Source organism: Phlebotomus papatasi, chromosome 1 (assembly GCF_024763615.1).
Source record: "Phlebotomus papatasi isolate M1 chromosome 1, Ppap_2.1, whole genome shotgun sequence".
In the NCBI taxonomy this organism is placed as follows: domain Eukaryota; kingdom Metazoa; phylum Arthropoda; class Insecta; order Diptera; family Psychodidae; genus Phlebotomus; species Phlebotomus papatasi.
Window position 1 is genome coordinate 111,866,646 of NC_077222.1, and position 23,052 is coordinate 111,889,697.

At 34.6% G+C, this 23,052-nt stretch overlaps 4 protein-coding genes across 5 annotated transcripts; 1 reads left to right on the forward strand and 3 right to left on the reverse strand.

Moving 5' to 3' along the window:
• Positions 1 to 9: 9 nt before the first annotated feature.
• Positions 10 to 11,844, reverse strand: LOC129798784 (uncharacterized). 2 transcript variants are annotated; one of them, XM_055842128.1, is made up of 10 exons: positions 11,490 to 11,844; positions 11,180 to 11,289; positions 10,824 to 10,891; positions 7,273 to 7,982; positions 6,843 to 7,164; positions 6,470 to 6,774; positions 6,098 to 6,382; positions 3,733 to 4,203; positions 871 to 1,371; positions 10 to 767 (listed from the first exon to the last, which is right to left on the reverse strand). In XM_055842128.1, exons 3-10 carry the CDS (start codon positions 10,887 to 10,889, stop codon positions 641 to 643), a joined length of 2,787 nt encoding a protein of 928 aa, XP_055698103.1. In that variant the 5' UTR covers positions 10,890 to 10,891; positions 11,180 to 11,289; positions 11,490 to 11,844; the 3' UTR covers positions 10 to 640. The 2 variants fall into 2 exon arrangements, with proteins under 2 accessions (XP_055698103.1, XP_055698102.1); XM_055842127.1 differs by having other exon boundaries at positions 10,982 to 11,289.
• A 13-nt stretch (positions 11,845 to 11,857) lies between these two features.
• On the forward strand, positions 11,858 to 13,810 carry LOC129798793 (serine/arginine repetitive matrix protein 1-like). Its single transcript, XM_055842141.1, has 4 exons — positions 11,858 to 12,084; positions 12,163 to 12,353; positions 12,993 to 13,048; positions 13,112 to 13,810. Exons 1-4 carry the CDS (start codon positions 12,014 to 12,016, stop codon positions 13,727 to 13,729), a joined length of 936 nt encoding a protein of 311 aa, XP_055698116.1. The 5' UTR covers positions 11,858 to 12,013; the 3' UTR covers positions 13,730 to 13,810.
• A 2,117-nt stretch (positions 13,811 to 15,927) lies between these two features.
• On the reverse strand, positions 15,928 to 20,696 carry LOC129798795 (polycomb group RING finger protein 3). The gene is made up of 4 exons (XM_055842144.1): positions 20,460 to 20,696; positions 20,034 to 20,186; positions 19,665 to 19,957; positions 15,928 to 19,587 (listed from the first exon to the last, which is right to left on the reverse strand). Exons 1-4 carry the CDS (start codon positions 20,569 to 20,571, stop codon positions 19,462 to 19,464), a joined length of 684 nt encoding a protein of 227 aa, XP_055698119.1. The 5' UTR covers positions 20,572 to 20,696; the 3' UTR covers positions 15,928 to 19,461.
• Positions 20,697 to 20,757: 61 nt separating this feature from the next.
• On the reverse strand, positions 20,758 to 22,138 carry LOC129798791 (cyclin-J-like). The gene is made up of 2 exons (XM_055842139.1): positions 21,838 to 22,138; positions 20,758 to 21,780 (listed from the first exon to the last, which is right to left on the reverse strand). Exons 1-2 carry the CDS (start codon positions 21,982 to 21,984, stop codon positions 20,872 to 20,874), a joined length of 1,056 nt encoding a protein of 351 aa, XP_055698114.1. The 5' UTR covers positions 21,985 to 22,138; the 3' UTR covers positions 20,758 to 20,871.
• Positions 22,139 to 23,052: the final 914 nt, after the last annotated feature.

The window sequence follows — 23,052 nt, forward strand, 5'->3', positions numbered from 1 at the left end:
TCAAATAAATACCGTGAGAGAAAAATGTTTATTTTCCTTTTTTTATAATTATTTATGGCACTTTTCTTTCCCAATATACTTTTAATTATTAGTGCTTTACATTAATTTTTATTTTCTATGAACAAATAAAGATTATACTTTATATAAAGTTTTTTTTTTCTCATTTTGGAGTTTTCCTTATCAAAAATATTTTTTATCCAATTACCTCACTCACAAAAATCTCAGTCGTACAAAAGAAGATAATTACCCTTCCACTTTGCAATTTTTTTTTGTTTGTTTTCTCTACAATTTATAAATGGGGAAGATATAGTATTATTAATTTAAACATAAAGAAATAGATCCAAATTTTGATACCATTCACTCCAAAATGTCTTTTACCATTAATTTCTTCAATGTCTTACTCCCAAATCTTTCACATTAAAATGCTTCTCTCCTCTTCTTATCTTGTGTAACAATTCTCTTTTCCTTTCACTCAGCATTTTCTCATCCTCATTACATGGGAAACTTCTGATTCTCCTGATCCTCAGGCTTGGAAGGCAGATACATCAATATTTTTGTTCCATCTGGGATTTCTTTTCACAGAAAGAGAAAATAAGACTTAAAAATGTTAATCGGGGAAGAATAAATTGTGGAGATGTGGTCATATGCTAGCCATGTCTTTGCTCAGATGAGTCTCAATGTCGACACGACAAATTGGGCAGTGTTTATTAGTCACGAGCCACTGATCCACACAGTCCATGTGGAAAAGGTGCATGCACGGTAAGCGCCTGAAAGAAAATTATTAATAAAATAATATAATTATATAATTAATTCAATAAAAAAAACAAAAAAAAACATCATCTTTGACAAAATGAAAGAAAATTAACATACCTGACATCATTGTCGTTCTCGAACTGCGACAAGCAGATGGTGCACTTCTCCGTGTTGTCCTCGTCTCCGTCGGTCGATCTGGGCACTCTCTTGTACTTGTGCGGAAAGGTATTGCGTTCGATGACCTCCTGTGTGGCCCCTCGATTGCTGCCCGCCAGCCCACGGGCCTCTATCACCCTAACAAACTGATTGAGACGCGACAGCAGCGGATGCGTGTCCCTGTCTGGTCGCAGTCCAATGCTCACGTGCAGCTGCGGTCCAGAAGCCTCATCCGGTGGATAGTGGTACATGTGGTGGTACACATGCTGCTCTCGGGCCCTGATCATGTCCTGCCACATACGATGATCGCGATAGGAGCGAATGGGGAAGGGCGGCATGAGTTGCTGCATCGAAGGAGGCGAATGCTCCATGGCAGCTGGATAGGAAATCCTCCGGCGTCGTGGATACAGGAAACTACCGCGACTCTCATTGCAGCCACACGCTGGACGCGCATTGACTTGTCTGCAGCAGAAAAGATTAAAGGTCAAAAAAAAATACTCAGCTTACAAGGAAGTAGGATTTAGTATAGTAGTTAGGAAGCCTCTTTTGAAAAACATTTTCCTCAAAATTTAATTTCAAAATGTGATTTTGAAGGAAATTGCCTTAAAATTGCAGAGAAGTGGGTGCAAACACGAGTAGAGTTTGTTTCTCCAATTAGGAAATTTAAGTTTTGATCATAATTTTGTCAAAATATAGCACCACTTTGAAGATTAATCTCTTGGAAATAAATTTTATCCAAATGTCACAAAGTGTACTACAGTAGAGTCTCTCAAATCTGAATCTCTCAAATTCGAACGCCGTTTGGATTCAAAATGTCAATTGTGAGGTTATGTTAGAAAGTTCGTATTCTACAGTAGACTCTCGCTTATCCGTGGACTCTTTTTCCGGGTGACATAAAAAAATCCGTGAGACAGTTGAATTTTAAAAATTTTGTTGACATATTTTCCCCGTTTTGGGTTTTTTTGTTAAAGCAAATGTGCTCTATCTACTGTTAATTCTTTCTCATTGTAACTTTTTTGGACAGTACGCATGTTTAGAGAGAATGTCGATTCAGTCAGATCAGAATTCACTCCATAAATTTGCAATGTAAACAAAAAAATCGTTAGATTTCAAACAATTTGATGTGTATCACTCTCAAAATCCGTGTGACATTTCGGTCCCGTTCCACGGATAAGCGAGAGTCCACTGTAGGTGAATGAAAATCATATTTTTGTGCTTCTTCCTGAATGTTTACATACATTATGGTCGTGTAAAATGAAAAGAAAGTATGTTACCACTAAAACTTTCGAGAAAGTACGAGAATTTGATTCAAAATACAGTTTAATCTCACACAAATTTCGTTAGTTTTTAAAAAAATCGTTCGAATTTGGGAGGTGAGAAATGTCAAAAATACCCCCGAGCGTTCGAATTTAGAAGACTCTACTGTATTTTGACAAAAGTTTATCAAAATTTAAAAAAAATTCTTCAAAAATTGACAACTTTTTAAGCTTTTTTATTCATCAAAATGATACTATACTGATAGAAAAAACATTTAAAGTAAAACACTTCCATATTGAGCTTAATAATGCCCTAGACAGACTTATGGCCTCTACACATTGGAAGCAATTTTTGTCAAAAATTGCTTTTTTGAAGGGAATTCCCTGCAGCGTTGTAGGGGGAAACGTCAAATTTCTGTCAAAAACGCAATTTTTGACGAAAATTGCTCCCAATGTGTAGACGCCTTTATGCCTTAAGCCGAGAGACAGCTTATTGGGAAACTGATGGGAATGTAGTCTAATCATTTCTCTTTTTTTTATAATAATTACATTAGGCCGTCACTCGGCTAAATGTAAGAAATAACTCGGTAAAGAATCGCATCGAGCCAATTTTATCCATTTCGATGGCCGAGAACCGTTTGCTCGACACTATTCTTTACCCTCAAAATTCAATTCACAATCGAATTTTCACACATTCTCAGCTACCATAAGCTTATCTAAGTTTATCACTGGTTTTTTGATTTTTTATTTCTACTTTGCTGCCTACACATTATGAGAAAATATTGTCAAAAATAAAAAAATTGCCTACATATTGGAAGGAATTTTTGAGAAAAATATGGATGATTGAAGAAAATTTGCCTAGTGTGTAGGCAATTAAAATATTTTGCTTAAAGGCCTCTACAAATTGGCAGCAATTTTCGTCAAAAAATGCATTTTTGACAGAATTTTGACGTTTCCACCTGCAGCAGTACAGACAATTTTCTTCAAAAAAGCCATTTTTGACGAAAATTGCTGCCAATGTGAAGAGGCCTTATGTTTAAGTGGAAATGAGTCATCATATCATAATGTAATTTAGCTTCTCAATCCGTTTGTGCAGCTAAATTATATCATGATAAGGCTCAATTTTATTTAAAAAATAGGTAAAAAAAAATCTTAATTTCAAAGGTAGCGCACTTTCAAAGGTGTCCCACTTCCCCCTAATGTTTGATTATAGATAAAATAACATATTTTCCAATTCTTTTTTCACTTTTCACTCTTCAAATTATTTAAAAATAAACTTTCACACAATTATCTGAAAAAAAAACAGAACTTTTCAAAACTCATTTTAGTAGAAATAAAGATTTTTAGTTTTTTTTTAAGCATTTTACACTTTTAGCTTCACTGATCAGTGATCACCTTTTTCAACCTTGCATTTTTTTTATAGATAGTTAATGTTACCAAAAGATGTTCAAGATTTTGTTGTAGAGAGAAAATCACAAATTTCTAATCGGCGTTTTATATACTCTGCTTTTCATTTGGAACCAAGTAAAAGGGGAAGAAATGTGAATTAAGAAATAACTGTTCTTACCTGTGTCCACTGACGCAATTGCTGGGCGTCATGAGACGACGATGGAGCTCCTGGGTGTTCTGCTGGCGACACCAGAGATTCTCATGAGGCGCATATGGCGGCGGACGGATACAGTTGCCGTGATATGGAGCTACCTGACGCGTTCCCATGCGACTGTAGCGATGATCCAGGAGTGGATGACAAGCTCCCTGGCCAGTGTTGGCCCTGTTGAACAACCTGAAAACAGTCGTTGGCTGCGTCGAGGGCGTCATAATGGGTTGCTGCGTCGAAGACACAACTCCACCCATCTGATTACCTCTCGTGGGTCTCTCCATGACATTGAAGGAACTTGAGCCACTACTTCCTCCCACTGCGCCAGAATTGGAGTTCCTGGGAGGTGGAGGAGGTGCATTTCCCGGTTCATTGTGCATCACAGAGCCACTCTGTGGCTGTGCCACTGGACGAGGTCTCTCTCGCGAGAGATCGCATGGTCTGTAAAAGAAATTTTCCACAATTTCCGAAATTTATTTTGCAAATGAAAATTACCTAACTTTTCACTTTGCAAAAATATGAAATTTCCTAAGATAAATCTCTATTTAAAGTTGGCATTGAATAAACGAGCAGTAAAAAGTTAAATTTGGTCAGCAAAAAAATCGAAATGATCAGTAAAAAATAAAAAAAAAATGATCAGTAAAAATAAAAAAGGGCAGCAAAAAGTTTAAAAAGATCAGTAAAAAATTAAAAAAAAGAGCAGTACTTTATTAAAAGTGGTCAGTAAAAAATGAAAAGTGGTCAGCAAAAAATTAAACATGATCAGTAAAAAGGAAAAAGTGATCAGTGAAAAATAAAACATGATCAGTAAAAAGTAAAAGATGATCAGTAAAAAACAAAAAGTGGTAAGTAAAAAATAAAAAGTGGTCAGTAAAAAATTTAAAATGAGCAGTAAAAATATTGAATTTGGTCAGCAAAAAATTAAAAATGATCAGTAAAAATATTTAAAAAAGCAGCAAAAAATTAAAAATGAGCAGAAAAAATAAAAAGTGGTCAGCAAAAAATTTAAAACGAGCAGTAGAAATATTCGAGATGATCAGTAAAAAGTGATCAGCAAAGAATTAAAAATGAGCAGTAAAAAATAAAAAGTGGTCAGTAAAAAATTAAAAGTGGTCAGTAAAAAATAAAAATTGGTCAGTGAAAAATTAAAAGTAGTCAGTAAAAAATAAAAATTGGTCAGCAAAAATAAAAAGTGGTCAGTAAAAAATAAAAAGTGGTCAGCAAAAAATTAAAAGTGATCAGCAAAAAATTAAAAGTGATCAGTGAAAAATAAAATATGGTCAGTAAAAAATTAAAAATGAGCAGTAAACAATAAAATTTGATCAGTAGAAAATCAAAAGTGGCCAGCAAAAAATAAAAAGTGTATCTATTTTCTATTTTTTCTTTCTATTTTTTACTGACCACTTTTTATTTTTTGCTGACCACTTTTAATTTTTTACTGACCACATTTAATTTTTTACTGTTCACTTTTAATTTTTTACTGACCAATTTTTATTTTTTACTGACCACTTTTAATTTTTTACTGACCAATTTTTATTTTTTACTGACCAATTTATATTTTCTACTGCTCGTTTTTTATTTTTTACTGACCAATATGTATTTTTTACTGACCACATTTAATTTTTTGCTGATCACTTTTAATTTTTTGCTGACCACTTTTTATTTTTTACTGACCACTTTTTATTTTTTACAGACCAATTTTTTTTACTGCTCGTTTTTAAATTTTTACTTACCGATTTTTATTTTTTACTGACCACTTTTAATTTTTTACTGACCTCTTTTAATTTTTTACCGACCACTTTTAATTTTTTACTGCTCATTTTTAATTTTTTGCTGACCACTTTTAATTTTTTACTACTCATTTTTAATTTTTTACTGCTTTTTTTAAATTTTTTTTTGCTGATCAACTCGAATATTTTTACTGCTCATTTTTAATTTTTTACTGACCATATTTTCTTTTTACTGTTCATTTTTAATTTTTTGCTAAATAATTTTTAATTTTTTACTGATCAACTCGAATATATCTACTGATCAATTCGAGGTTTTTACTGACCAAATTTAACTTTTTACTGACAAAATTGAAAATTTTTACTGATTATTTTGAATTATTTGCTGATCAAATTTGATTTTCTACTGGCCACTTTTGACTTTTTACTGACCATTTCTTTTTTGCCTTTAAAGTTCAAAAACCGCGATCTATCATTATCTTTTAGAGTTTATGCATTTTGCATTTTGAGGATTTCACTTGATTATCTTTTCCAAAATTTAGCAAAGTGCAAAGATGTATATGAAAAGATCAAATTTAAAATACAAGATCAATTAATTAATTACTGACCTGGAATCTGTGTCCGAAATGACATAGATGCAAGGATTCGGCGTATTGAAGTCCTGAGCTAACGTTGGAGAATTCCTAATGTAAGGCGGTGGTGTAGCCGGTCGCTCGATTTCGCGTTCATTGTAGCAGATATTGCTGAGAACAGGATCATTTGTGCTCGTGAGAGGCAGGTGCATCATCACCGAAGGAGCTGGCGAAGCCGGTGGGGGTGACAGCATCTGTTGTCTCATCCTCTGCAATCGAAGAGGGATTCTCTCTGGCTCCTCTCGACCTCGATCGAGGTTCCTTGCAAACAAAAGTATTAACTTCAATAAAGTCTCTGTGAAGATTATAATGCCCCCTCATCAGTTTTTGACCAAAAACTATACTTACGAAAGAGTTCTCAGAGGAAGAAGAGTTGGACGTCGATTGGGCGAATAGTAATCCACATTGTAGTCCGAAGTATTATCCGGATGCAATCTGTATGAATATGCCCAGGGATAATCATTGAATACTCTCGACTGAGGAGTATCGTTGCTGCTGGAGGCATTATTTGCAGCTGGAAGCTCGAGATATTCATTTGTTGGAGCCCTTCGGCCACTCTCAACAGTACTGGGGCGCATCTCCAGCTGGGAAGGCTGAATCATCCCATACGATAAGTCTTCCTCGTCTGAATCTCCCGTGAGATCTATTGGAGGCTGAAAAATAACTTCTAATAAATCCCAGAAAAAAAGATCCACCATCTCAATGAAATAAAAATCCTTACATTGTCCGGCATAACGAGAACAACATCGCTCTCATCCCCACTGGAATCGTACAGACAATCCAGGGAGAGATCGGGGGCCGTGAGAATGGGAACTGGAGTTTCAGAGGACGTCTGAACAGCTGCCTCATTCGTCACAATCACAGATCTTGAGGAAGATGACTGCTGATAACGTTTTCTATCATTCTCATTGTCAGACTCATCACAGCTCGAATCATCGTACCAGCTGACGATTTTCTTGATCACTCCACCATGCTTTGTATTCCTCTGACTGCCTGAGGAATTACTCTGAACACCACTTGGCCCAGCCACAGGTTCCTCAGACCTAAAGCAACACGAAAAAAAAACGAACAGTGTACAAATCCGGATAGGAATGGTAAAATTTTGTTCAGTAAAAATTTCATTCAAATCCAAAAAAAAAACTGAAACTTACAAATTTGTAGCCGAAGTTCCTGGCTGAGAGCTCTGTGCTTCGTAGAAAGACATCCTTGGTGTCTCCGTTTTGTGCTCCACTTTGGTCTCATTAGCCATTTCTTGGCCAGCAGTATCGCGCGGTGCAGGATCCTCCGGAAAACATTCGGCACAGTTAAACGATTCGTGCTTTTGCTGCCCAGTCGCTTGATCCTGTGGCAGGAACTTTTGTTCTTCCTGGATCACTTCCCGAGTTGGCTCCCTCTTCACAACACCAGTCCCTTGAGTCGGTACGGGTGCCATGGAATTCTCAGTCTCGTACTTAATCCCACTGCATCCAGGTGGGCAGTTGAGCGTAGATGAATCAGGATTGGTGTTAGGAATTTTACATGGAGTAGGATTGTCGAGGGAATCATCAGGAGAAGCACGTCTCCGGCGCAAATTAATGGCTGAATCTGCGACAGAGTCTTCCTGAGGAAGTGGAAAGTTCTGATCGAGACTAAAGGGAGTTAGTCTAGACCATTCAAGGGGAAAGGGATCGCGATAGTATTCAGCGGAAGTGGAAGTGGATGAATCTGGCTGCATAATTGATGTTGGTGGAACGGAATCTGAGGTGAGAATCTCACAATTTGCCCCAACAACACTCAAATTTTGATATGTTGAGAATACATTTGGTGGATGAATCAGTTCATGAGCAGGTCTCACGTATGAATTCAACGGATGGTAGTCGTTCTATAAGCAAGTTTTATTTCAATATTTTTTTTTTATTTCTTTAACTTTTACTAGAAAAAAGCGCCAGTGGTGTCTCTAGGAATAATAATTACTATCTCCCAAAAAAAGATGTGATTATGAAGGAATCACACCTAAATAGGATTATTAACTGATTTCTAAATATTCTATTGTTAACATTGTTAATGTTAAAAATATTAAATATGTCCATACATGAGGCATATGCAGAACATTAAGCTTAGATTCCTTATTCATTGTAATTTTACCCGAAAAAAAACCAACTTCTCTCTCAGAATAAAATAAAATCCCTAATTAAAAGTTCCTTTAATCCCTCCCAAGATTTTCCCAGAATGTGCTTTTTCAGAACATTAAAATTAATGGTACTATTCCAATGAAAAATTTGAGAAATATGTAATTGAAATTTGTTGTCAAAATCAAAAAGTGTTTTTTTTTTTTCAAAACTACTAAGAAAGCTGCGATAAAAGTTTAATAAACAATTGATGTTAGTATGACTTCGATACAGTCAACTTTTCTTTTATTATTGAACTAACAATATTATATGTTTGTACTATAATCTTTTCGAAATTAAAACCAGTCTTTTTGTGTACCGACGTAACATTTTTAACACAAAAAAAAGCATTTATGTAAGGGCATGGTAATCTTATGATAAATTCTCTACACTAATACAGTAATCACTTTGAAACAAAAAAAAAACTATGAGCCTTTTGATCAATTGAAAGTTCCCTTGTCTATTTGTTTATTACCAAGATCAATTATAAATTCGACTAAAATACTAAAAATAGCCCTAGACAACTCGTAAATTCTTTCAATTCCTTACAGTTCCTAATCTTTTAATTTAAGCATTTTTATTTGTTTTTTTTTTTTATTTAGTTAGTATCTTTGATATTCTTATGTGAAATTTTTTTTTGAATTTATGAAATCTAACATGAAGTTGTTAACAGTAAGAAAATGTTGTTTTGAAATTTTTTACTTCGGCAAATATTTTATCGTTGTTAAAAAGTTAAACCATAATTTTATTGGCCTTTCTCAGTGGACTGGGAAATATTTTATTGTGTTTTCAAAATCTTTCTTCACTGAGGAAGACCCATACCAAGGGTCGAAAGCTTTGGAGAAAAATTTTGAGTTTTTAAATGACAAAAAAAACTGCCTCTGACGTACACCAGAAGATCTGAATTAAATATAATCCGTCAGGTACCCCTCCTAAATTTAATATTTAAGTTTTTTGACAGTTATTTGTAGAACTCGTATTTTTAGGACATGAATGTCCTTCCGGTGAGCGTCGGTGTATTGGGTGCAATCCAAAATAAAAAAACACACAATGTACCAGAGCTTTCGACACCTATCGTGTCTTCTTCAGTGGTTCTTGGTTAGTCTTTCTTTGGATATTTTGTCAAGTTTTGGTCTACTTTTTTACACATCAGTTGTTTGAAATTAGTTAGGAGCGCTAGAATGTAGGATAATGAGGTAAAATACACAATCTTTTAGCTTTAAATTAATTTAAAACAATTATAAAATAGCAAAATTATCACTAACAATTTCTTTTCTTTCTTTGTTGTCATCAAACGGCTTGGCACTGATGACAACAAAGAAAGAAAAGAAATTGTTAGTGATAATTTTGCTATTTTATAATTGTTTTAAATTAATTTAAAGCTAAAAGATTGTGTATTTTACCTCATTATCCTACATTCTAGCGCTCCTAACTAATTTCAAACAACTGATGTGTAAAAAAGTAGACCAAAACTTGACAAAATATCCAAAGAAAGACTAACCAAGAACCACTGAAGAAGACACGATAGGTGTCGAAAGCTCTGGTACATTGTGTGTTTTTTTATTTTGGATTGCACCCAATACACCGACGCTCACCGGAAGGACATTCATGTCCTAAAAATACGAGTATCATCCACCGTCGGCTCATCTTTCTCTACTGTTATTTGTAGAACGTCATAAAATTTTAAACCAAATTAAATGAATGTTCAATGTTATTTGATAATATATTGACTACTCTTTAACATGAGTCAATAAAAGATCAAAAATGAACAATTTACGATAATCTTTATTAAAAATTTATAAGTTAAATAAATAAAACATTCTAATATTTTCTTGATTTATCTAATGTACTATGTAGTTCAAATCCCTATAGTCAATAAGTCTGGGAATAACTAGTTGACTCTATCAAGGTCCCACTGTATATTTTTACTGCAATTCTCAAAAGTACGCTTTAAAACTAAATTACTAAAAAAAATTCTCCATTTCTTTAATTTTCTTAATATTATATTATTACGGATTTTTAGTATACTCTTTGCATAAGAATTTTATTTCGTGCGTTGTTTTTTTTTATTTCAATTTTCCAGACAAAAGATTTAATCATGGATATATTTACTTATCTTTTTATATATATTTTTTTTAAATATTGTTTTCGGTCTAAAAGCCAAAGTTATATCTCCATTTTTTTTCTTATATTTTCTGAATTCGAATATAGAACGAATTTTCTGGGCCACTGTTTTTATATAAATTAAAAAATAAACATTTGTTTACATACAAAATTGTCATTAATGTACAGCGCACAATGACTTTTGTTTGTAAACTTGTTTTCAAAATTGTCTATAAGAGTGAGCGAGATGACTAGATCTATGTTTCATTCACTCTCACTGAAAAGTCAAAAACAAGCTTACTAAACAAAAGTTATTGTGCGTTGGGCATAATGAATTCTTTTAATAGGTTTTGTCACTTTAATTAAATTTTGACTCAATTTTTTTTAAAGAAATCAGACAACAATCCTAGCTACGCCACTGAATAGTGATGGGAATGTGTTCATAAACTTACCAGGAAGACGGGATCGAGAATACCATCATCTACAAGGGGCTCAGCAAATAAACGATCACAGTCCATATCTGGAAATTTTCATGGGGGAAAACAGAAAGAGAAAACATTTTTTCATGAGCTTACTGGGCAGTCTACAAGATTGTGCACGAGACATTAACCTGGACGTTCTGATGTCTCAGGTGTGTCCACGGTTGTCGATTGAAACATTGCGGCAACATTGAGAAAATTCCGGAGGGAAACACTCAGTGAATCATGATCGCGCTGACGATCTGATCCATCTGTATTTTCCATGTCTCAGCACAAAATGGGGCACAGTAGAATCTCTGCCCTCATTTGATTTAAACACATACACTGACCTGCAAAGCCCTCTCTCCCCGCGCAAATATCTGGCGGCTTTCCCGAAATGAAACGTGGGAGGTTTTTTCACTTATATCACGAGACTCTTCTAACACACCTCAATAAACACCTGAAACAGACACAATATTTGACTTCAGTCACTGGGTCAAGGTTTAAAGAATCTTTAGGGGCAATTTTTACTGAATTCAATGAGCCAGATGACTTTCCAGATAAGAAAATTTTGAGATTTCTCAAACAAATTCCCTTCCGGAAACTCATCCGCCATTACTTTCTTCCCATCGTAGATAAACCACGCCACAGTCCACTCACCGACTTGCAGCAAAATGTCCCCCGACGATTATTTATCACACTCACAATTATAAATAGAGTGAAAGGAGGAAAAAGGTCAGAGATTTGAGGGAAAATAAATGCAAATGTAGCGAGAAATGTGACAAGTCTGCGGCCATGAGAGACTCACTTTTTTCCACCTCAAATCACACTCTGAATATGACAAATTTTTCACTTTTTTCAAATGCAGAAGATACTTGGACACTTTAACTTGAGGTTCATTGTGTTTTTTTCCACTAATTTTGAGTATTTTTAGGTGAAAAATTGTATTTATTCCACAGTTGCATATTCGATTTTCTTGCACCTTTTACTTGTCAAACCAGCTGTTTTTTAGCCACCAGGCGGCGCTCATATTGCATTGTGAAATAAAAAAAAGGCCTATTAGCAAGAGGAGTAGCCGCAAAATCCGCAAAACAGTGAAAAAATTGTCAATATACCAGTGAAATTGGTTAATAATATTTTTATATCTATTCCAAGTTGTTGGTAAAAGTGTCCAGTGTGTATCTATGATTAAAAAACCTAGCTCCAAGACGCATAAGGAAAAATATGAGGGAAAGTACAAAACAAATGGCGGAAGGTTAGAGCCTTGTCTGACTAACAATGGCTTCCGGAAAATTCCCAGAAATGCTGCAAATTCAATGATTTTGCTTTGCAGATCGGCATCGAAGAGGGAAGCAGAGAGACATCCATCAACACATGAAGACACCATCAAAAAATCCCATCATCATCGTGATGAATTAGGAAAGAAAGATGAAAGAAAGGCTTATGAGGACGAATTTCCCAAACTTGGGCATGTTCCATCTACATCACGGGATTCCCGGGACGGCTTTCAACACAAAAGGACGGGTAATGGCATGAAGAAATCTTCTATCAATGTCAACACTAGAAGAACATGTCACAAGTCAGAGAATTTGATGAGTATTTTTGAAAATAAGAGATTAGAATATTTTGTGAATTAATTTTCATGAGATTCTTGAGACTTTAAAGTAAAAGAGAGATCATCAAGATGTCCAAATAATCTAGAGAGCAGATCATCAATCAACACAGACGTTTCTGAGAGCTGAACAACGAGGTCTAGGAGCTGAGGAGACGAATCGTTTCTAGGATAGGAAAAAGTAAGTTTGAAACATTTTCCGTAACTTTATCTACTTTCAGAATAATCCGGGAGTTTGACAAAACAACGCCAAGGGATATCTTCCTATCAAGATTCTTACAATCAACATTCAGCAAATTCCAATTGGCGGGAGTGTGGGTAGCCAAAAATTAATTCAATACGAATCTTCAATCAACAAGTTGCCCCAATCAACACCCTTAAATTTCTTCAATCAACACCATTTCCTGGAGGACATTTCTTCAATCAACACGTAGATTTTTGCTCAAATAACTTAATTTTTTGTAAAATTGTTATTAAAGAAAAGAATTAACTTTGTTTTGTGGAGTTATTTAAAGAAATTGTCATGTAAATTTTGCAATAAACTCCCACAGGTGATGGCAAGGAATCCTCTAAGCATCGAAGAGGTGCTGCCAAGAGAGATTCGTCAGTAAGTAAAAAAGTACCTAAAACCGAGAGTTGAGAGAGATTTGATTGAGAGAGTTTTTTGTAGAATTCTTCAGAGACTGACGATGAATCCCTGAAATCTTCGAGGAAAAGGCCAGAATCTCGCCGGAGACGATCAAAAAGTCGTAGCCGAAGTCTCGATGACTCGTACAGGAGACGTCAAGCTTCCACGAGTCGTCGATCTTCGCCACGGCGTCGGCCAAAGTCCGTTTCTCCTCCGCGTGAGAAAGTTCCCTACTATGCAGATGCCCAGCGTGAGAGGGATCGCCTGAGGGAGAAGTATGGAAGTGACGGGAGGACTAGGAGGAGGAGCAGCAGCCGCGAGAGACGTAGAAGACGGTCTAGAGATAGGAGATCCAAGACTCCAGTCCGAGAAACCACAAAAATTGTCACAGTTCCTGTTCCTGTTCCCGTCTACCCATCAATATATCCGGATGGTTCCATGTATGACTGGTACGATCCTTCTTGGCAAACAGGACTCTTTTCTCAGGCTGTCATGCCTCCAAGACACATTCCACGCCCAATGCGACCTCATGCCCCATTCCCTACTTCACCCTTCATGGTGGATCCTTTTCATCGGCCAATGAGGCCAGGAATGCCACCTCCGAGACCCTTTCGACCTCCCCAAGGATTCCCTCCTCCCCGATTCCACAGACCCCATTGAAATGAAAGTCTGAAAATACTAATTATTGTGAGCAAAAGCCATAAGTTTATTAAGAATAAAATGTATTGAATTTTTATTGAATTTTCTTCATAGAAAAATTATTAATAACATGACCATATCTCTAAATACTTGAACATGATACACCAGATCGGGGAACTTTGGATCGCCATAAATTTAATCTGGGTAACAGGTAATTGGTTTTATAAATTAAATATGAACACTGAGACAAATCCGAAAAAGTTAAAATAACATTCCAGAAATGTTAATTTTACCCTACATTATTGATCCGAAATCGGTGTAAATATTACCCTTTTTAGGTGTATTGGGGGTTAAAGTTACATTTTTTCATGTTAATTTTACCCTTAAAAAGGTGTAAAATTAACATTAAAAAATGATATAGTTTTACACCTAAAAAGTGTTAAAGTTATGAGGAAAAAAAGTTAATCGCACCCTCTTTTTTTCTCAGTTAAGTAACTCAATGCGCATCCTTGCAATAGTTAATGGGTAAAAAATAGCAAACAATTATAAATATTAATTTTATTTTGGAGTATCAATACGGAGACAATCTAATGATGTGATGTGTGAGGAACACTGCCAATGGCTGGGGCGCTTCCCTTATTTTCGATATTACAGGGCACAGCATCAATTCAATTCAAACTACACATTGTTAACTTGGAGTCAAATGGATTTTCAGCATTTTTCGGTATTCTTTCTTTTCCTTTACAGTAGATTGCAGAAATTCAGAACATCTTTTAAATGGGAAAACAATATTTTTCTATGATACAGTATACTGTAATGCCCTTGACACACTTACGACTTAAGCCGGGAGATGGTTTTAACGTAATTATAATCAAAACAATGATCAGATTACATTTCCACCAGTTTCTGACTAATCCATGTTTCGCCTTAAGCCGAGAAACGGCTTAGTGGAAAACTGATGGGAATTTAGTCAAACCAATTATTTTGAATATAATTATGTTAAACCGGACTCTCGGTTAAGTCGTAAGTATACCTAAGGCATAATACTCTAGATTCTAGAAGAGTCAAGGAGTAAGTTTATGTTACGTACTCGAGAAAAAATTGAATTTAATGTATTGAATCTTGTGCCAAGTATAAAGCGTATGGAAATGGTTCTGAATTACCCCAATCTACCCTATACTAAAACGAAAGATTTTAAAGTTGTTTTTCTTTGGTAAAATAGGCAGACAGTACTTTGGAAAAATGGTCAGTAAACGTGAAGTTTGATAAAGTTCATAAATAAAGCGAAAATCATAAATTGTAAATCCTCTAAAAATAATTAAAATATTGTAGGTTAAAGGAAAAATGAAGAAGTTACAAAAAACCATCTTGGTATTTGATGATTTATTATCACTTTTTAACTTTTTATTGACCAACTTTGAATTTTTTTATAACTTAAAATTTAATATCGATCAGGTACACATTAAGAACAGGGAAGTTTCATGAAAACGAAATGCACAGTCCTTTCCTTCAGAATCATTTTACATGTCGCTTTATGTTAGTTAAATGAGACTAATTTTTGATTTTTTACTGACCAAATTATTTTACTGATAAAATCCAATTTTTAGTTCTCATTTTATTTCTTTAAAAACTTACCTTATCGTTCACTTTGCCCATTATTTTGAACCAGGAAAAGTCTTTGTCTCCTGAAATTAAATTCTAGAACTGAAAAAAATTCTATTATAAAAACACTTTTCGAGATCCTCCAAATTTTCTCCCAAATCAAAAAAAAAATGCGTTAGATTTACGAATAAAAATGTATTTTCCTTATATTTTAAATCTCTTCTTTTTTTGTTTTTACTTGAAACTTTTTCCATAATAATTTATATCTTTGTCCTACTAATTAATCCTAAAACTTTCCATTTGTTCTCTCCTCTGTTGTATTTATTTTCAATGTTGAAAATTTTTGTTACTTTTTCTTGCACAAAAAAAAACACAATTACTTTCAAGGGCAGACCAAAACAAAATCCACTAAAATTCTGAGATTATATCTTATTTTGTTACCTTCTGCTCCAAGAAGAATGTAAATTTCTCAATATCCTTAGCATTTACTACAAAGGAAATCTCAACACGAAAAAAAGTTTCTTTTTCATCTAACTATTATTTTTTTAAAGAAATTACACGTTTTTTTTTTCTCTTTTTGTAAGATACTGGACACAAGGGACACAAATACTTGAAAAATTTATCATAATGTAAATTCATATAATTATATATAAGAATAATAATGAAGATAATGTACAATTTGAGGGTAAAATGGGAAGGAGGGAATGAGGAAATCTTGGACTGTGATGTTTAATGGAGTCTAAAAGTTAAATTTTTGCAGTTTTTAGGACATTCAGGAAAATATTCGTACGTAGCGATATTCTTTTACAGTCTTGTGTCGAAAATATTAGCACAGAGAATAGTTTCTTAAATCAATCGAAAATGTGATATTGTTGTTTAATTTGTATAACAATAAATAAATATAAAATAATAAAATGAGATCAACTTTCAAATTGATTTTTTATGTATAAAAAAATACAATTTAATTTTTTTTTTTGCATTTTCCTGCGGCATTTAATAGGAAGCAGAAAAATTTATCAAAACCCAAATACGATCTGTTTTGCCGAGTTCTACCCGGTTAAATTCTTTTGGATTGATATTTTGAGAAACTTTTTTGTTAAATAAAAAGTAGTGTTCTATTAAGAGATGATTTTTTCGAAGTTAGATCACACAAAATTTCAAACTTTATGGTTCTTGCACACCTTTTAGATCAGCAAGATTTCATATGATCGAAATTCACATTCCTTTCTTTCTTAAAAACGTGTTGTATATGTCTACCCCAATCTTCAGGACCATTCTTCTTCTTCTTTTGAACATCATAACAAATTCAATTTAGTTCAATCCTTTCAATCTAATTTATGGCCTGTTCTTCTTCTATTTTATATAAGGCTGACGGACTCACTCGGGTCGATATAGACAATTTATGGCCTCTACACTACTACAGTAGACTCTTTCAAATTCGTGTATTTGGGATCGAACTGTCACCCGAATTAGAGAGAAATTCGGGCGTTAAACTTTTTGAAATGCAATGACTTTGTTCATCTGCATACTAATATTAATTTTACTTACTAATGAAAGAGTGGGATAGACTTATGCAAATCTTTTGAAAAAGAAACGCGAATTTTGATTTAAGAAATTATACTGATCTAAAAGGTTTGTCAGAAGCATTAGAATCGTCTTTTATAATAAATAAATCAAGCATTGAAAAAGGGCGACGGATAAATTTGCGTTTTAAATTTTTTTTTTACTTCGACCTAACCTAAAAAAAATTAAAAGTTCATTTTCGCACATATAAGAAACATTTTAAATAACCAGAATAATTATTGTCTTGTGATTAGAATGTGATTTAATAAAAGACATTTTGTCATTTTTTGTTGATGCTAAATTATTACAATAGATTCTCACTCAATTGGCTCTTTTTTCTTTAATACCCAATTCGGAGAGTGTTTACTGTGTAATATCTGGTGAACTGCTTTCGAACAAGAAGTGATGTCCTATTTTCTTGAGAAATCCGAAAAATTCAAATATTCGAAGACTGGAACATTCGGAAGCTAATATGGTTACTCAATAATCTGCTTTTAAGATTACAAGTAACAGATTGCTAAACATTTCAAATTCAAATTTCAGACACAAAACTCAATGTCTCAATCAGAATGTGTAATGAAATAATTCGATTTTATCTCTTTTTTTTTTTGTGAATTTAGATGAACAAAACATAGGAGGAGGTGGGGCTACTTTCAACTGTGGGGCTGCATTGCTACTTGATTTTTTCGCCTATTTCTAAATGAAGCTGGTCCTTACTATTATTTTATTTGGATCCGCAATTGTTTTATCTACCTAAATTACATCATGCTAAAACTCAGTTTCCCTTAAAAATATATTAATCCCAGTCAAAGTTGCCCCATCTTCCCCTAATGGTCGCAATTAGAGAAATTTATTTCCATATTTGGCATTATTGAAAAGAAATTGACAGTTTTTTTTCGACAGAAACGTAATCAATTTGCTTCAATATCCCACATATCAAAGAAATCCTTTTTTTTTAGTGCGTACAATTGCCACTGCGTTCTTTGGCTAGAAAAGGGCGTGATCAAAATGCTACATTGACAATCTACGCCAGTTTTTAGCGTTTTAAACATCAGTCAAAATCTAATGACACTGTCAATATTTAATATTTTATTTCTATTGTATTAGGCACTTAGCACACCATTTTAATTTATTGAAATTCAATTGATTGAAACTTTAATAATAATAATAATAATGCTGGCACAACATTCCATGAAGGACCAAGGCCTTCCCGCAAGGGGATTTCTAGACATGCATTATTATTTTTTCTTGTACGGGATGAGGTTGTCAGTCCCATGCCCGTGGAATCAAGTGCAGTGAAGCACACTGAATGCAATCCGTACACCTTTAACGCCAGAAAAATTCCTGGTGACCTAAAGGGGATTCTGACCCGGGACTTATTGAAACTTTACATTTCACTTTTTCAAACTGGAATCAGATAAATCTCCTTCTGTCAAATGAGAATTGAAATTTCAATTTTCTATTTTTTACAGAAGGAGACAATTATATCCGATTTCAATTTGATGGATCCAGAGAAAAATTAAAATCGATTGAATATCCCAAAATTGAAAAAGTAATGCTAACGCCATGAGCAAATTTAGCCATTTTCTATTTAAAAAAAAGGAAATTAGAACAATGATATTTAAAAATTTGCCGGCACTAACCAGAAAACTAAACCTAAGATTTATTTGATCTACCTATTACGGCGTTATCACACTTGTACATTAAAATTTTAATGTGATTCACATTAATTGTCACTTGTGAACGTCCAAATATGTTATTTGTGTCTTTGAGTCACTTAATATTTGGGATTTTTCTATTTATTGATAAAGAAGTGGACTTGGCCTGCAAAAATAATTTTAAATTTACCTAAAGCATAAATATTTTTCACATTAAAAAATTAAAGAGAAAATCGCATTAATTTTTCGCATTAATGCTATAAATCCATTTATATCAAATTTTGCGGGCCAAGTCTACCTTTTTATCAACAAATAGATCAAATTTTGAATATAAAATGATTCAAACACACAAATTACACATTTGGACTCTCACCAGCGACAATTAATGTGAATCATATTAAAATTTTAATATGCAAGTGTGATAACACAGTTAAAACATTTAAAAAATAAATAAATAAAATAAAATATACGATTTTTTAAAACATTTTCACCATATTATTCAATTTAATATTTGTGATATAAATATTCCCAAAAATGATGTTTTTTTTTTAATTTTAAAATCTACACAACTCTTGAAAAATAAATGCTTAACAAATTCTGTGATCCTTTCCCAATAAATAAAATAAAAGATTTAAAAAATTATCTACTAGTACTATTTTTTTTTGTGATTATAAGTTTCGATTTCAAGCTATCTCTGCGTTACTATTTCCAACACAGTACTGTATTTTTCTCGAAAAAAAATCTGATAAAATTTCCTGCATAATCAAAATATAGTCACTACTTACAATTTATCCTGAATCCCTAGCGCAGGATTAAATATGGAAGGAAGGGTATCCAGGGTATAAATGCTAATGGGGATGAAAGGATGAAGGGACACGAAATGAGATCTATGGGGTGACATGGGATGGGTCAGTGTGGACAATGGTGACTCTACAGTTCTATTCTAGGTCTGTACTGCAGTCGCAGAGGCGGATCCCGAAATCGCCATCTGGTCACGTAGACGAATTTGAGGGTATGATCCTTCCCCAGGAGTTCATCATTGCACAGTATATCCACCTAGCCAGCAAAAGCGAGGCCAATGAGAATTTTTCGTGGAAGGGAAGGGGAGGGGAATACGAGGCAAAACTACTTACCTCTCTGTATTTGTCCATTCCATTCAACACCTTTTTGGCCACAAACTTCTTGAGATGCGTAATTGTTGCTTGGGAGCTGCATCTGATGAAGCGTCTCTTGAGATTTTTCAAATTGTTACTGATGCACTCTAAGCACACGTTCACTTGCTCATCCTGACGATGGTAATCGGATTCAGCATGAGCTTCATTGAGCTTATCAGCTCCACTTTCTTCCAGTTCGTGGTTTTGCGGCAGGTCTTTTGGGCAGGGTAGATTTCTTGTCTTGTAAAACTCTCTCTCGCGTCGCATCTCATCTAAAAATAGTTCATATAGATAGGGAAAGGTCAGAGGACTTGCAATTGATCACAACAAAGGGCAGTGGATACTCACTGTCTTGGAGATTTGGAACCAATTTGTACACGATATCTTGCATTGTTCTGTCGAAACTGATATATTGGAGCGGATGCGACTGATGGATGACATTGCCACAAGTAGGACATGTGTTGTTCTCCTCCAAATGCTTCACCAAGCAACTTTTGCAGACTTCCGGAAAAGAAATAACGTGAGATAAACCCGAAAATTCCCATTTCCCCCACCAATAAAGGAGTTACATCATGGGAGTCCTTGCACAACATAACCTCAATAACAAATTGTTATTGTTATTTTGCCGAAGAAAAAGAGTACTTTTCTTATTAGAAATACTATATAAATCTCCCCTGGTATGTCCAGAACAAATGGAAAGTAGAATTTGGGTGCAAAAAGGACCAAAAGGTAGGTAAAAGTAGCAAAATATGAAGGGTCTCTGACAAAACTTACAAGTGTGCAGGCATTCGGTAACTGTGGTGGCATCGATAAAGTATCCACGGCATATTTTGCATGTGATGTGACTATTGAGAGTCTTTAATTTGATTTTCCTCTCCATAATCATATCACTCCTATTTATTGCACTATTTTTCGCAAAATTTTCTCTTCTTTTATCTCCCTTATTCAGAAAAAAACACCATCAAAAACACTCGACACGACACATGTATACTAGCGCCACAGGTGTTGAGTGCCGGTACTAGCAATTGTCATCATTTCGCCGTCAGATACGCAAGACGATAATCTCCCGCCATTTTCAATGAATTACCCATTTTATCTTTTATTTTAGGAAAATTGAGAAAGTTATATAAATTCAAATATTATATTACTGGATAGGATTCCTTATTGAACTCAACATGATGTCTGTCTATTCATCAACGGACATAAATTCATCACTGGAATGGTTTGCGAAAGAGTCCTCAGAACTCGGAGATTTAAAATAGGAAGTTCCGTAGCCGGATTCCGGAGAACACACCACGACCTCTTCATCGGGTTTGGGTGTATCACAGAGATTCATGATCTTGGAAGCGCAGAAAATTATATCAGAGACCTTGTAATTAGTGATGTGGATGAGATTTTGCGGCCAGATCGTAGTTAGGCGAAGGATGGTCCTGGTGGCTAAGAGACACGCTGCAGCCACCTTCGATGGTACTTCCTGTACCATTAGAGGATCACTCAGCGTAGCATCCAGAAATCTATGTACAAACATATGAGCGTTCTCGAGAAATGCCTCAAATGTGGGAAAAAGGAAATCTTCATGAAACCGCTGATCCTCATAATCCTGCACAGTTACCACAATCCAAACGAAGTAATCCGTGAATGTGACTGCAGTTGGGATGATCATCTTGAAATCTAGCATCCTCATAATGCTGAACTCTGTTGCGGCATATTCAGCGGAATTTGTGTGAGTCTGTAAATTTAGGTAACTATCGAATGCCTCAATGCTGGGCACAGATAAATCCCTATCTTCCATTTTTGCTGCGAGGATCAAACAAACTCCCGCAACAAAGTACATGCCGCTATCCGGAAGAGTGAATGTATTGAGGACTACATCAAATATATACACTCCTAGATGCAGTGTATTCCTACTGAGTTGCTCATGTTCAGTGATGTGTTTCTGCAAGTTCACCAAGCATGTTCGCAATTCCCTGAGGTGATTAATTCTTGTGGTATCGAACATTCTTAGTGCAGGACGATTTTCCCTCTCACTCACTTTCATTGCTTCGTACATGTCCCTCTCGTATTCCATATTCCACCAATTCTCTACATCGTCCATCTGCAAGGAACATTGACCCGTAAACCTACTAAAAACATTGCAAAATTATTGTCTAACCTTGTCAATCCCGTGAAAAATGGGATTTTTCCCTTCGGGGGAGACATCTTGTTTCTTCCTAACCTTCCTCGAGTGCATCAAAGAATTGAACTTTCTGCGCTTCCTGGGCACGGATCCCAGACTGGGAGTTCGTGCACCACGAAGCATTTTGGAACTGAAACACCTTTTAACGATAATTTTGGCCTAATTCTTGCTAGAAATAAGATCACAAGAATTCGCCATGTCCGCAATATTTTGCAGAAGAAAACAAACTAACGGTTCGTTTTTTACATCTAGCCTAGCTATCAACCGTTGTTGGCGCTAGTGGTAGTGTCCCAAACAAAAAAATAGATAAAATTAATGTAGATCAGCTTATGGTAGGCGTGATTCTTTCTTTGCAAATTCTAATGATAGAAAAGTCTGGATTACGCCGATATGGATAGAAATCGGGCACTGTACTTCTACTACGGTGGTGATTCTGTGTGTTTTTTTAGAATATGTAATCTTCAAGAGGGATTTTGAATCAGTCAGGGGACAGGAATTACTGCATTAATTTCGACTAAAATATATTTCTTTAGGAAATTTTTCTGGCGGTTAAATTTAAAATTTGAGGTTAGAGGACATTTAACCGTCGAAATCCGTTGTGATGTAAAATCAAAAAAAAATCATTCATTTTTTGTTGCCACGATTTACAATTTTAAATTGTTTGAAAACGATATTTGCATGTTTCTTTTTACCGAAACCATCGAAACAGTTTAGATTAGATTGTTCGTAACTAATGCTAAAAACGCTAAAATATTAACGTATTGATTTCTAAATGATTTTTTCACGGTAGGGTGAGGGAGGGAGTTTTGTGCACAGTAAAAAAAATTTGGCAGCTATTTGTTCCAAAATTAGCTCGTCCACGGATACTCAAATTTTTGGGACAAATTTCTATCTACAGTAGAGCCTCGCTATAGTCCATTGCCTACTGTATTTGGTTCCAGATTTGACACTTGGGTTGCAGAGTCGCCATCGTAGTCCATGTCATTTTTTAAAATTATCAACGACTTTTTGTATTGAAATTGCTCGTCGGCTTCCACTTTCTTGCGATTGTGGTACTTGTCCTCGCTCTCTTCATAATGGATCACAATTATCGCAATTATCACAATTACTCAATAAAGTTTTCCAAAAATATTAAAATAATTATGACAACATTGCATGTCGCGTACTGAAAAACATAACCTAATTTAAAAT